This window comes from Diabrotica virgifera, chromosome 1, assembly GCF_917563875.1.
Source record: "Diabrotica virgifera virgifera chromosome 1, PGI_DIABVI_V3a".
Classification (NCBI taxonomy): Eukaryota; Metazoa; Arthropoda; class Insecta; order Coleoptera; family Chrysomelidae; genus Diabrotica; species Diabrotica virgifera.
In genome coordinates this window covers 51,297,155-51,309,227 of record NC_065443.1, presented here as the reverse complement: position 1 = coordinate 51,309,227, position 12,073 = coordinate 51,297,155, and the positions used below count along the sequence as shown (strand labels likewise).

Genomic DNA, 12,073 nt, shown 5'->3' with positions numbered 1-12,073 from the left:
GTTCTATATATGCCATTAGAGTGAAAACTTAGTCTTTTGTTAGCATTTGTCGCTAGGCAAACCAGTTATGACCTGGAAACCAGTTTTATGTAACCGAAGCCTGACGTTGAATATTCGCAAGAAGGTCCTGAAGTGCTATGTGAGATCTATATTATTGTATGGTTGTGAGACATGGACGTTAAAAACCACAATGCTAAATAAATTAGAAGCATTCGAATTGTGGTGCTATCGACGAATCCTAAAGATATCGTGGGTTTCGCAAACTTCCAATGAAATGTTCTCCAAATGATGAATTCAGAACATCTGCTCATAAACATTATAAAGAGAAGAAAATAATATTTCGGCCATATAATTAGAGGACTTAAATACCATCTACTTGGCCTTATAATACAAGGAAAAGTGTAGGGAAAGAGATGGATTGGTCGAAAGAAAGTTTCATGGTTACGTAATATTAGACAATGGTGTGGTTCCACGGTAGAAGAATTATTTCGCGCAGCAGCCGATAGAGAATGGTTTCAAGCTCAGGAACTTGTAAACATGATTACAACCAACGTCTGAATACAGACACGGCGCCTAAGGACTTGTTCATGTAAGAGCGGTTTGCCAACGTCGACGCAGCGATTTACCTGTTTTCCCCCTGTTTTACTTGATCTCACCCTAATGCCGTCTTTGAAGTCAACAAGATAAACTGGGGGAAAACAAATAAACCGCGACGTCGACGCTGGCAAACCGCCCTATATGAACAAGGCCTAAAGAAGAAGTCACATATGGCCTACAACAAGGCCTACATACTGTGTTTAGACGGTTTTTTTTTATGGCATAGACTTGGGTGTCATTTAGCCAGTCACAACTTTTTTTGTTCTCTGTTCATACATAAGGAAGGCAATGAGGTCCTTAGAGTTCCATAGCAAACTCTTCTACAGCTCTCTACTCAGTTCAAAAGCTGGCCGCTATGGACTGTCCAAGTTGCTCACCACATTTTCCATTATGTATCTTCTTCTTCTTCTTTTTTCATATGTACATAATATACCAAATTATCAGGATTAATAAGTTTAGAGGTTAATTTTAGTTTCACAGATAAATTTCATTAAACAATCATATATGTTCTTGCTGTTCAGAGACAATAGATAGGATACATTGAAAGGTGGAAAAACATTACATTTTATTAAATCTTGGATTAAATTATATGTGCATGGAATATATTTTGCGCACTCAAATAAAGTATGATTTAAGTCACCAACCTTCTGACATTCTGTACAAAGATTTGAATCAAAAACTTTAATTCTTGCTAGATGTAGAGGGAAACATGCATGTCCAAACTTCATTCTAATTAATGTTGTTATATATCTTCGAGGTACTACATAATTTTTAAACCAATATATATTTGGAACAGAAGGTTGAATCAGTGAATACTGAGATTTGGATTGTTTACAAAGATCTCGCCATGATTGACTCCACTGATTTTTAACTCGATGCTTAATAGTGTTAACTAAGTCAGATATGCAAAACTTACGATTATGTGAAGTACCATATTCAATAGCTTTTTTAGCCAAACTATCAACATATTCATTATGCGTTAGTCCTATATGAGCCTTAACCCATAAAAAGTTCACTCTTCTTTTATTTTTATGAATTTCAAAAAGGATTTTCTTAATTAGTAGGATATAAATATTTGAATTGTTATTGGGAAATTCTATAGTTTGAATAGCAAGAAGAACAGAGAGTGAATCGGAAATAATTGTTGCAGATATATCTTCTGATTCTTTAAAATATTGCAGGGCCTCACAAATTGCTATGGCTTCAGCACTGAAATAGAAAAATCATGGCCTAACTTAAATATTTTTTCTGTTTTAGTAGCAGGTATGAAAAAGGCACATCCAGTGCCAACTAACGTCTTAGATGCATCTGTATATATATTTATAGAATCTGGCCACTTATCTAAGAATGTTCTTAAGATGTTAGAGCTAATATTACTGTTTTCATGGTAACTTGGTTTTACTAATTTAACTGTATGTAAAAAAGAATGAAAATCTTCAAGTCCAAAACTATCAATCATGTTAAAATCACAGTCAAAATTTAACAGATCTCGAAAAGCCTCGCAAAGTGGAGGAGAGTTCTTTAGCTTCCAGTATTTATTAGTTAAATCCGCTACATTCAGCTTGTTAATATTTTGGTAAAGACCGATATTTAGGTAACGAATTTTCATTAAAAATTTCTGGCTGAGATATTTCCTTCTATAATTGAGTGGAATTTCTAAAGCTTCTACATGTAAAGCTTTATTTGGAGTTGATTTCATAGCTCCCAAACAGATACGGAGTCCTAAGTTCTGTACAACGTCTACTTTGTTTAAAATATGTTTAGAAGCTGAGCCATATAGAATACTACCATAATCAATTATAGATCTAATATATGATCGATAGAAAAGCAAGGAAGTTTCAACATCAGCTCCCCACCAAATCCTTGAAACTGATTTAAGAAAATTTAGACCCTTATTACATCGATTTATCATAAAGTCAATATGTAATTTCCAAGTCAATTTACGATCCAAAATCATTCCCAAATACGGTTTGTTCGCAAATTGTAACTCAAAAAGTTAGTATTTTATCGAAAAAATATTCTTCTATGTAGCTTATAAAAAAAAACGAAAAAACGGGGTATATATGAAGTCTATAGCAAAAGCAGAGGTGTATCTCATGAAAAATAGGTTCTTATTCGTCAAATTACAAATCGAATATTTCAACGTGAAATAACCAAAAAATTAAATACTTTTCAGGGAAAACTCATCAACATTTTTTTAAGTGTTTAAAAAAGCCTTATTTTTGTTTTTTATTAAAGTTTCTAGCGTCAAAACTAAGTTTTTTTTTGAAAAAAACTCGTGAAAATCACCCTTAATTAACCCTTTACAGTTAACTTATGTATTTTTTTATATGATCTGTAAGTTTCACCGATTCAATGCGCTTATTTTGAAAGGGTTGTAGATGAAAGGGGTTGAACGAGTCACTAATCACTAGTGAATGTAAACTTTGAACAGCTATTTTTTAGCCAGTTTTCGTCTTACAAAAAAACAAAAAACTCAAAAATATTCAGAAAATGAAAACCTACATTTTTTACTCTTCGAGAATTTTCGTATCACTGATACTTTTTAAATTATTTGAAAAAAGGGATTTTTTTCAAAATTTCAAAAATGTTTTTTACTTTAATACATATCATACAAACGATATAAAAGTAAAGTAAATTGTAAAGCGGTAACCATTAATTTCATTTGGGATGTTAATTAGGGGGTGATTTTCACCAACTTTTTCCCAAAAAAGGGACTAACTTTGTTTTAAGCGTAACTTGCTTAGTTTTGTGTCAGGAGATTTTATAAAAAACAAAAATAAAGCTTTTTAAACATTAAAAATAAAGCTAAAAAAGTTTTGATGAGCTTTCCCCGAAAAGTGCTTCAATTTTTGGTTATTTCACGTTGATATATTTGATTTGGAATTTGACGAATAAGAACCTAGTTTTCATGAGCCTCAACTCTGCTTCTACTGCGTCTACATACTTCACACATACATCATTTTTTTCGTTTTTTTATACGCTACATTTTTGCTAAGAATATTTTTTTCGATAAAATACTAACTTTTTGAGTTATTTGCCAAAAACCTTCTAAAACGTGTTTTTTTTTTGTTGAAAAATGAACTGTTTTTTACTCGCAAATGATTCAAAAAGTATTGACTTAGTGAAAAAAACTCTATATAACAAAAGTTGCACACAGTTTATCCACTTCCGAAATTCCAAAACGTATGTTTTTTCACCCCTGAGAAGGGGTGGCTTTCACGCCCTAAGTAAAAGCAATCCTTTCCTCAAGTAAGGCCAAAAGTGAATTAGAGGATAAGAGGAACCTAAATCCAAATTTTTAAGCAAATCCCTCGTTACTAAGTAGAAAAATTACGATCCAAAACTACGATCCGGTAATTAACTGCCCTATGGCTATAATAGACCAAGGGCTGGGAGCGGATTTTGCTCGTGATAAGTAATATGGAAAAACTATACGGGGATATGTTGAATTAGTTGTGTACATGACTTTCCCCAACGGGCGGAAACCAAAGTGGGGGACAAGGGTAGTTATAAGGGGTGAAACTCGCGGTTTTAATTATTTTTTGTGACATTCATGAGCGAGTGCACCAAAATTTTGGAATAAGTAGGTCATGACGTGACTAAGTAAAATCTTTAGGGGCGGAACGCTGCGTGGCCGACAAACGGGTGGGGGCAGGGGTGGATATAAAAATTATAAGGGGTTTTCTGTGACGTTCGTGATAGAGATAGTGCACCAAAATTTGGGAATAGGTAGAACATGACATAACTAAGTAAAATCTCCAGAGGGGGAACGCTGCGTGGGGGACAAATGTTGTGCTGCGTCACAAAAAAAATAATAAAAACTGAGACTTTAACTCCTTAAAACTACCCCCCAACTCTGGTTTCCACCCCTGGAGATTTTGCTTAGCTACGTCATGATCTACTTACTCCCAAATTTTGGTTCACTATCTCAATCACGAACGTCACAAAAAATCCCTTATAATTTTTATATTCACCCCCGCCCCCACCCCTTTGTCTTCCTCGCAGCGTTCTGTCCCTGGAGATTTTACTCAGTTATGTCATGACCTACTTATTCCCAAATTTTAGTGCGCTATCTCGATCATGAGCGTCACAAAAGAAAATAATAAAAACCGCGACTTTGACCCCTTATAACTACCCTCGTCCCCCACTGTGATTTCCGCCTCTGAGGATTTTACTTAGTTATGTCATGGTCTACCTATTCCCAAATTTTGGTGCACTATTTCAATCACGAACGTCACAAAAAACCCCTTGTATTTTTATATTCACCCCTGCCCCCACCCCTTTGTCAGCCACGCAGCGTTCACTCCCTGGAGATTTTACTTAGTTACGTCATGACCTACTTATTCCCAAGTTTTGGTGCACTATCTCGATCATGAGCGTCACAAAAAAAATAATAAAAACCGCGACTTTGACCCCTTATAACTACCCTCGTCCCCCACTTTGGTTTCCGCCCGTTGGGGAAAGTCATGTACACAACTAATTCAACATATCATCGTATAGTTTTTCCATATTACTTATCACGAGCAAATTCCGCTTTTATCTCTTCGACTATAAATAAAAAAAGGATGAAACTTAATGGTACTTACGGACCAAAAATCTACTGCAGTTCTAATCTTTTCGAATGTAATACTTTCATCATTCTTGGTAGTGAAGTCGTGTTCCAAAAACTGTTCTCTCAAACCTTTATTCATATAATACATCGCTGTACTGTTGAATCCAATGATATCTGAAAAATGTAATGCTATGGTCTAGATTTATTATTATAATGTTTTGACGCAACATGAAGAATAAATATGATCTAACCTTTTATATTCAGGCTAAGGAATATTTAAGTATGAAAGATGAAATGAAAGATTACATTATTACCGAGGGCCGAAAGTCCCTTAGAATAAACAAAAAGTCTCTTTTGAATAAAATATTTGAAATTAAAAATCACTCTAAATTTTCTTTTTTTTTCTCATCCCTCTAACTTATTAAAATAAACATTACAGAAGTTTTTAGGGACTTTCTTTTCGGCCCTCGGTAATAATGTAATCTTTCATTCTGCGTTTAAATTTTTCAAAAATACTTATGATTTTTCAGGATTCAAAAAATAAATGCATTTAAATAGCATTGGACCAAGGTTTTACGCCTACCCCCTTAATTAAAATATTAATTAAACAGCTTATTATTACAAGAAAGAAACAAATTGCTATTGAATTACTCATTTAAGGGCGCAGGGGCAAAATTTCGCACCAATTCATGCATTTAAAACACATTGGCGCGAAATTTTGCGCCTACGCCCTTAACAATGATCCTGAAATTTCCCGTTTTCGCAAAAATACTTTATCTTATAATTTGTTAGATAACTGTCGGTAGTCGGTAGATTACTAGTTTTCAAATATTTTTCATCTTTTGACAGTGCAACGAAAATTTAGTGCAACGATAATAATTATTAACTATATTTTTATAAAACAATTGTTTTCTAACTTACATATTGTTGCAAAAATTGTAAATATTACATAGATTAATAGTTCAAAAAGCGTTCTCTTTAACACCTCTTCCCTTCCTATTTCTTCTGCCATTGATCTAGTTATCCATGTAGCTAAAATAAGATATATATCGTTAGTTATAGGTCAACCACCACTGCAATTTTCTATGACTGATTCAAAATAGCCCAGTCGGGATATCATTTGACCTTGCATTAGGAGCTGCCTCAAATTTTATTTTTCTAATCTTTAGGGGAGGTCAATAGTAGTATAAATTTAAAATCTCGACTGAATTTGACCGTTGCGTTAACATTTTAAACGAGAACCGTTTTTGCTCAATATCTCCGCCATTTTCAACTTTTCGACAAAAAATATATAAACTGAAATTGTTAGAAATGCGATTTTCTATAATTTCGTTTATCATAATTTTTTTCGTGCGGTCCATATTTTCCGAGTTATGGGGGAAAACTGTGACAGTTAAAGTATAATTATTGATTTATTGAATTATCTCGTTTATTATTACTTTTACAACAAATTTTAACCCAGTCAAAAATAAAGAGAATTAAATTTTGTACAATTTTGATTCCCTTCATTTTTTTGATAGAATCAATATTTAAGGTAGTACGTATGCGGTAAAGGCCCGAGCGTAAGACCGGATTGATTTTAAAGCAATTGTTTTTGTTCAATATCTTCCCCATTTTCAACTTTTCGACAAAAAGTGTAAGGACTAAAATTGTTGCAATTACGATTTACTACAATTTTTCGAGAAAACCAGTGGAGGGTCTAGGGGGGGGGGGAATGGGAAAATTCCCCCCAACGCGGTCCAAAATTTAAAAAAAATTGTTGAAATATTAAAATATGTTAGCTGACATGAAACTTAATTATCGACAGCCAAATTCAACCAATAAAACCCGCTAGGTAATAAAATTAAGTGAACATAATGCATATAAGTTATTATTTATGTCTTTTATGTACTTAGTTTGGTTGGTGTTTCATTGGAAGTTTCAAAAATTGTGTAAAATATAATTCTCTTTATTTTTGTCTATGTACAATTATGTCGTAAAGTTAATAATAAATGAGACAATTCAATAATTATGCTTCCCCTCCGCTTCCAATATTTTCCTCCTTAACTCGGAGAATATTGATCACATAAAAAAATTGTGGAAAAGAGATTGTAGGAAATTGCGTTTGCAACAATTTTAGTTCCTACCGTTTTTGTCGAAAAGCTGAAAATGGCGGAGATATTAAGCAACAACGGTTCTCCTTTAAAATCAATATGGTGGCTAATGCAACCGCGGAATTCAGTCGAGAATTTAAATTTACACTACTATTGATTTTCCCTAAAGGATAGAATTATAAAATTTGGGGCAGCTCGGAAAAAAGATTCAATTTAGTAATTATGCTCCCCCCACCACTTTTTACTATTTTCCCACTTAACTCGGAAAATATCCACCGCATGAAAAAAATTGTTGAAAAGAAATTGTAGGAAATCATATTTGGAACAATTTAAGTTAAAAATGGCGTAGATATTGAACAAAAACAACTGCTACAAAATCAATCAGGTCTTACGCTCGCGCCATTATCGCATACATATTACCCTAAATATTAACTTTGGCAAAAAACGAAAGAAACTAAAACTGTATAAAATTCAATTCTCTCTATTTTTGTATAGAAACATTTTTGTCGTAAAACTAACAATAAACGAGATAATTCAATAATTATGCTCTATTTATATATATATATATATATATATATAGTGATTTTTTGAATATATATAACTATATATATATATATATATATATATATATATATATATATATATATATATATATATATATATAAACAGTTGGTTTTTAATTCCTGGGTTTGCGGTCTGTTATAAATAAAACACTTGATTTTGCTTAGACGTTTCGGCTCTTTGCCATTTTCAATAAGCACTTTTAATTATTAAACATTACACTGTTAACAAACATATTTGATATACAATACACGTAATATTTTGAAAATTTAAAAAAAAAAAAAAAAAAAAGTGCACATCGTGTTTCTCTAAGATGTTATGAGAGAATGCCAGGCATGGGCATTGGGCATATGGTAAAAGCACTTCACAACGGTTTTGGATGGTGGTCGTAAAACCAAAACGATAATATACAGGAGATCAAGTTACATAATATACGAAAGAAATAAATCTGACTAATGTTTAACTTTTAATAATGGGAGCAAGATTTTTTGTAGTTGTGATCTGAGTATGTAACTCGAAATATGAATACTGAGGTGCGTATTTTTTTTTGTATTTTATATGGAACAGAGGCTTGAACGCTAAAACAAGGATATTCATTAATGATAGAACATTATAATAGAACAGAGTATTTGATATGTGGGCATATAGAAGATTTTTAAAAATAACCTTGGTTCAAAAGATTAAGAGACAACCACGTTTTGTAACCGAATGAAATAAAGAAAAATGAGATATTAAATACAATTAAAATAAGAAATTTACATTATTTGGAAACATGTTATGAGAAATGAGATATGTGTTTATGTAGATCGTTATATAGAAAAATCTTCTATATGCCCACATATCAAATACTCTGTTCTATTATAATGTTCTATCATTAATGAATATCCTTGTTTTAGCGTTCAAGCCTCTGTTCCATATAAAATACAAAAAAAAATACGCACCTCAGTATTCATATTTCGAGTTACATACTCAGATCACAACTACAAAAAATCTTGCTCCCATTATTAAAAGTTAAACATTAGTCAGATTTATTTCTTTCGTATATTATGTAACTTGATCTCCTGTATATTATCGTTTTGGTTTTACGACCACCATCCAAAACCGTTGTGAAGTGCTTTTACCATATGCCCAATGCCCATGCCTGGCATTCTCTCATAACATCTTAGAGAAACACGATGTGCACTTTTTTTTTTTTTTTTTTTTAAATTTTCAAAATATTACGTGTATTGTATATCAAATATGTTTGTTAACAGTGTAATGTTTAATAATTAAAAGTGCTTATTGAAAATGGCAAAGAGCCGAAACGTCTAAGCAAAATCAAGTGTTTTATTTATAACAGACCGCAAACCCAGGAATTAAAAACCAACTGTTTAAAAATTCACGGTCAGGAAATAAGCAATATATATATATATATATATATATATATATATATATATATATATATAACTGCCACTATTTTCCGCTATAACTCAGAAAATATCGATGGCACGAAAAAATTGTAAAAATGGAAATGATAGAAAATTACATTTTCAACAATTTTGGTTATACTTTTTGTCGAAAAGTTGAAAATGGAAAAACGTTTCTCGTTTAAAATCAAGATGGCGGCTAACGCAATGGCGGAATTCAGTCGAGATTTTAAATTTACACTACTATTGACTCCCCCTAAAGATTAAAAAAAATAAAATTTGGGGCAGCTCCTAATGCAAGGTTAGGCCTGTTATTCGTCTAACCCTACTGGACTAAAACGTTTCTCTGATCATTGAGATTTTAAAAATTCTGTATAAAAGAATTTACCAACACACATCACTTGAAACCAAAGTTTGTGAAATATCGATCAACTATAATAATTGATAACATCTTTTCCTTTACATTCTTTAATATATTTTCCGTTTTCTTTTAAATTGGTAGATCAATAGTTGGCCATTCTCTTCATTTCATTCATTAAATTACCTATCGTCATGTTTCATAAATTTGGAGAAACTTTTTTATCGCTCGGTTTTATTGTAATGATAAGAAATTAATTGATTTCTTTGACATTAAGTTAAAAAAATTAAACTTACGTTTCTTATTTTTTGTTGTAGGCTTTTTCTCTTTTTTAATATCATCAGTAAACGCAGTCTCATGTATAGAACCATTTTTTTCATTTTTTAAACCGTTCGTGTTATTCATTATATTCACGTTTGACTAACTTGAAGTGACGTACTTGTACGGTTTTAAAAGTGACGTTTAAAAATTAGCCCATACTTTTTCACAGATTCAGCTTTTTTGTTCCTGGTTACCAAGTACGAACCCACGGTTCTTACATTCTTGTAGACATTTACTACGGTTGCCCAGATCGACTAACCAATGAACATTAAGGGTGCTATTACGTCACGAGTTATTGTAATTTGAATCGTAATATGACTAATCGGTATTTTTATGTCTTTGATGTTGATGTATGGAAAATAGTCAAGATAATTAAGAAATAAAGATGTTTAGTGGATTATAATACCTAATTATGGAAAACTGTTGATATTTATCCAATGGTTAATGCAATATTTACGGAAATCTAGGACTTCAATCACCATTCTACACTGAAAATTTGTCGCTGAATTTCCATTAATACTGGAATAACTATTGAATACACACTATCCTTAGAGGTCAGCTAGGATTATGTGAATTAGAATTATGTACTTGTATAATTTATTGTAAGAATTTAAATAATAGGTAATAAATTTGGCCACACTACAGCCTGCACTTGGCATTCTAAAATGTCATCAACTATTTGTATGTTATATACAAATATCCATGAAGATGCCATTCACTGAACCAAAAAAGTACGTAAATATAATGAAAAAAACATTGATTCAAAAAAGGGGAGCATTAATTTTCGTCCAATGATCAGTATCGTTGGTCCAATGTAAGTAGATACATTAACTAATGCTCAAAAACATTCATTTCTATGAATTAGTACGTTGATTCAATGTACTTTCTAGTTAAGAATTAATGTACCGATCCATTGATTCAATGTCCCGATCCATTGATTCAATGTACCGATACATTGATTCAATGTACCGATACATTGATTCAATGTACCGATACATTGATTCTTAACTAGAAAGTACATTGAATGAACGTACTAATTCATAAAAATTAATGTTTTTGAGCATTAGTTAATGTATCTACTTACATTGGACCAATGATACTGATCTTTGGACGAAAATTAATGCTCCCCGTTTTTGAATCAATGTTTTTTTCATTATATTTACGTACTTTTTTGGTTCAGTGTATCTAACCTTTTTTTTTGGAGGTGAGAATCTTCAAAAGACCGTCTGGGAAGGTGCCCCAGGTGTGTTGGATTCAATCCGCCACGCTTCACCGTGCCGAATCGCCTACCAACTAATCTCACCCCCTCTTTCTCCAGCCGACGGGTCTGGGACCACTCTTAGCGAGTATATACACTGACCCGTCAACCTTACTCCCAACTCTCCTCTGGCACTTTTCGCGTGCGTTCCGCAGATCAAGTGACCACCTAGCTGCCTCGTCCCGCACACACCTCGACATAGACTGGTCAGTGAAGACGACCGTCCCGTGCAACCCATGTGCGGGTGAGGCAACCGGGGTGTCCCCCATCCAGCATGAAACTAGCAAGAAGATACCAGTCGGCAGTTACGAGTAACTCCAAGAATTCATGTTTTCATCTACTCACACTCACTCTCGTACTCATTCATCATAAATTAATAGGTAAATAGACTTCCTTATGAGAAATAATGGAAAACGTATATAAAAATTTTTGTATGAATAAAATTATGGTACGATAATAAATATATAACATTAAAAGTTAGGTGTCTAACCTAATAATAAAGTTACACCTATTAATTAACCCGGTATGTTATGAAACGTACCTTCATCTCCAAATAGTACATTATCGAAATAAAGAAATCTCCCTGCCAATTAATTTTATCTAAGACCCATTCACAAAATAATATTCTCTTTTCAGAATCTTCCTGAATTAATTCTTGGTACAATTGAATGTGGTAAGGCTGAATTCTGTTTTTTGCAATAATTCTGTGCACAGAGTAGAAAATTAGTTAGTTTGCTTTGGAAATATTTCGTATACGTATGTTGATTTTCAATAACTACCACCAACACAGGTATTTCGTTTGGGGCGATGAATGTAGTACTTATATAATATCTAAAACTATCTCATTGACCTCTATTCACCTATTCACCATTCAAGTATTTCCATTTCCCAATGAAACACCCTGTAAAGGAATAAAAAAATCGG

At 32.6% G+C, this 12,073-nt stretch overlaps 1 protein-coding gene across 3 annotated transcripts in view; it reads right to left on the bottom strand.

The window, feature by feature from the left end:
• Positions 1–12,018, bottom strand: part of LOC114325536 (polycystin-2-like) — a 75,461-nt gene extending 63,443 nt beyond the window's left edge. Inside the window, exons 1-3 of one of the 3 annotated variants that reach the window (XM_050656330.1) lie at positions 11,691–12,018; positions 6,074–6,184; positions 5,187–5,326 (exon numbers count right to left, since the gene is read on the bottom strand). In XM_050656330.1, the coding sequence (XP_050512287.1) occupies positions 5,187–5,326; positions 6,074–6,164 (231 nt within the window). In that variant the 5' untranslated portion in view covers positions 6,165–6,184; positions 11,691–12,018. Of the gene's footprint in view, positions 1–5,186; positions 5,327–6,073; positions 6,185–9,866; positions 10,048–11,690 lie in introns of those variants that run through there. The other 2 variants (XM_028273606.2, XM_028273607.2) reach the window with 2 other exon arrangements.
• Positions 12,019–12,073: the final 55 nt, after the last annotated feature.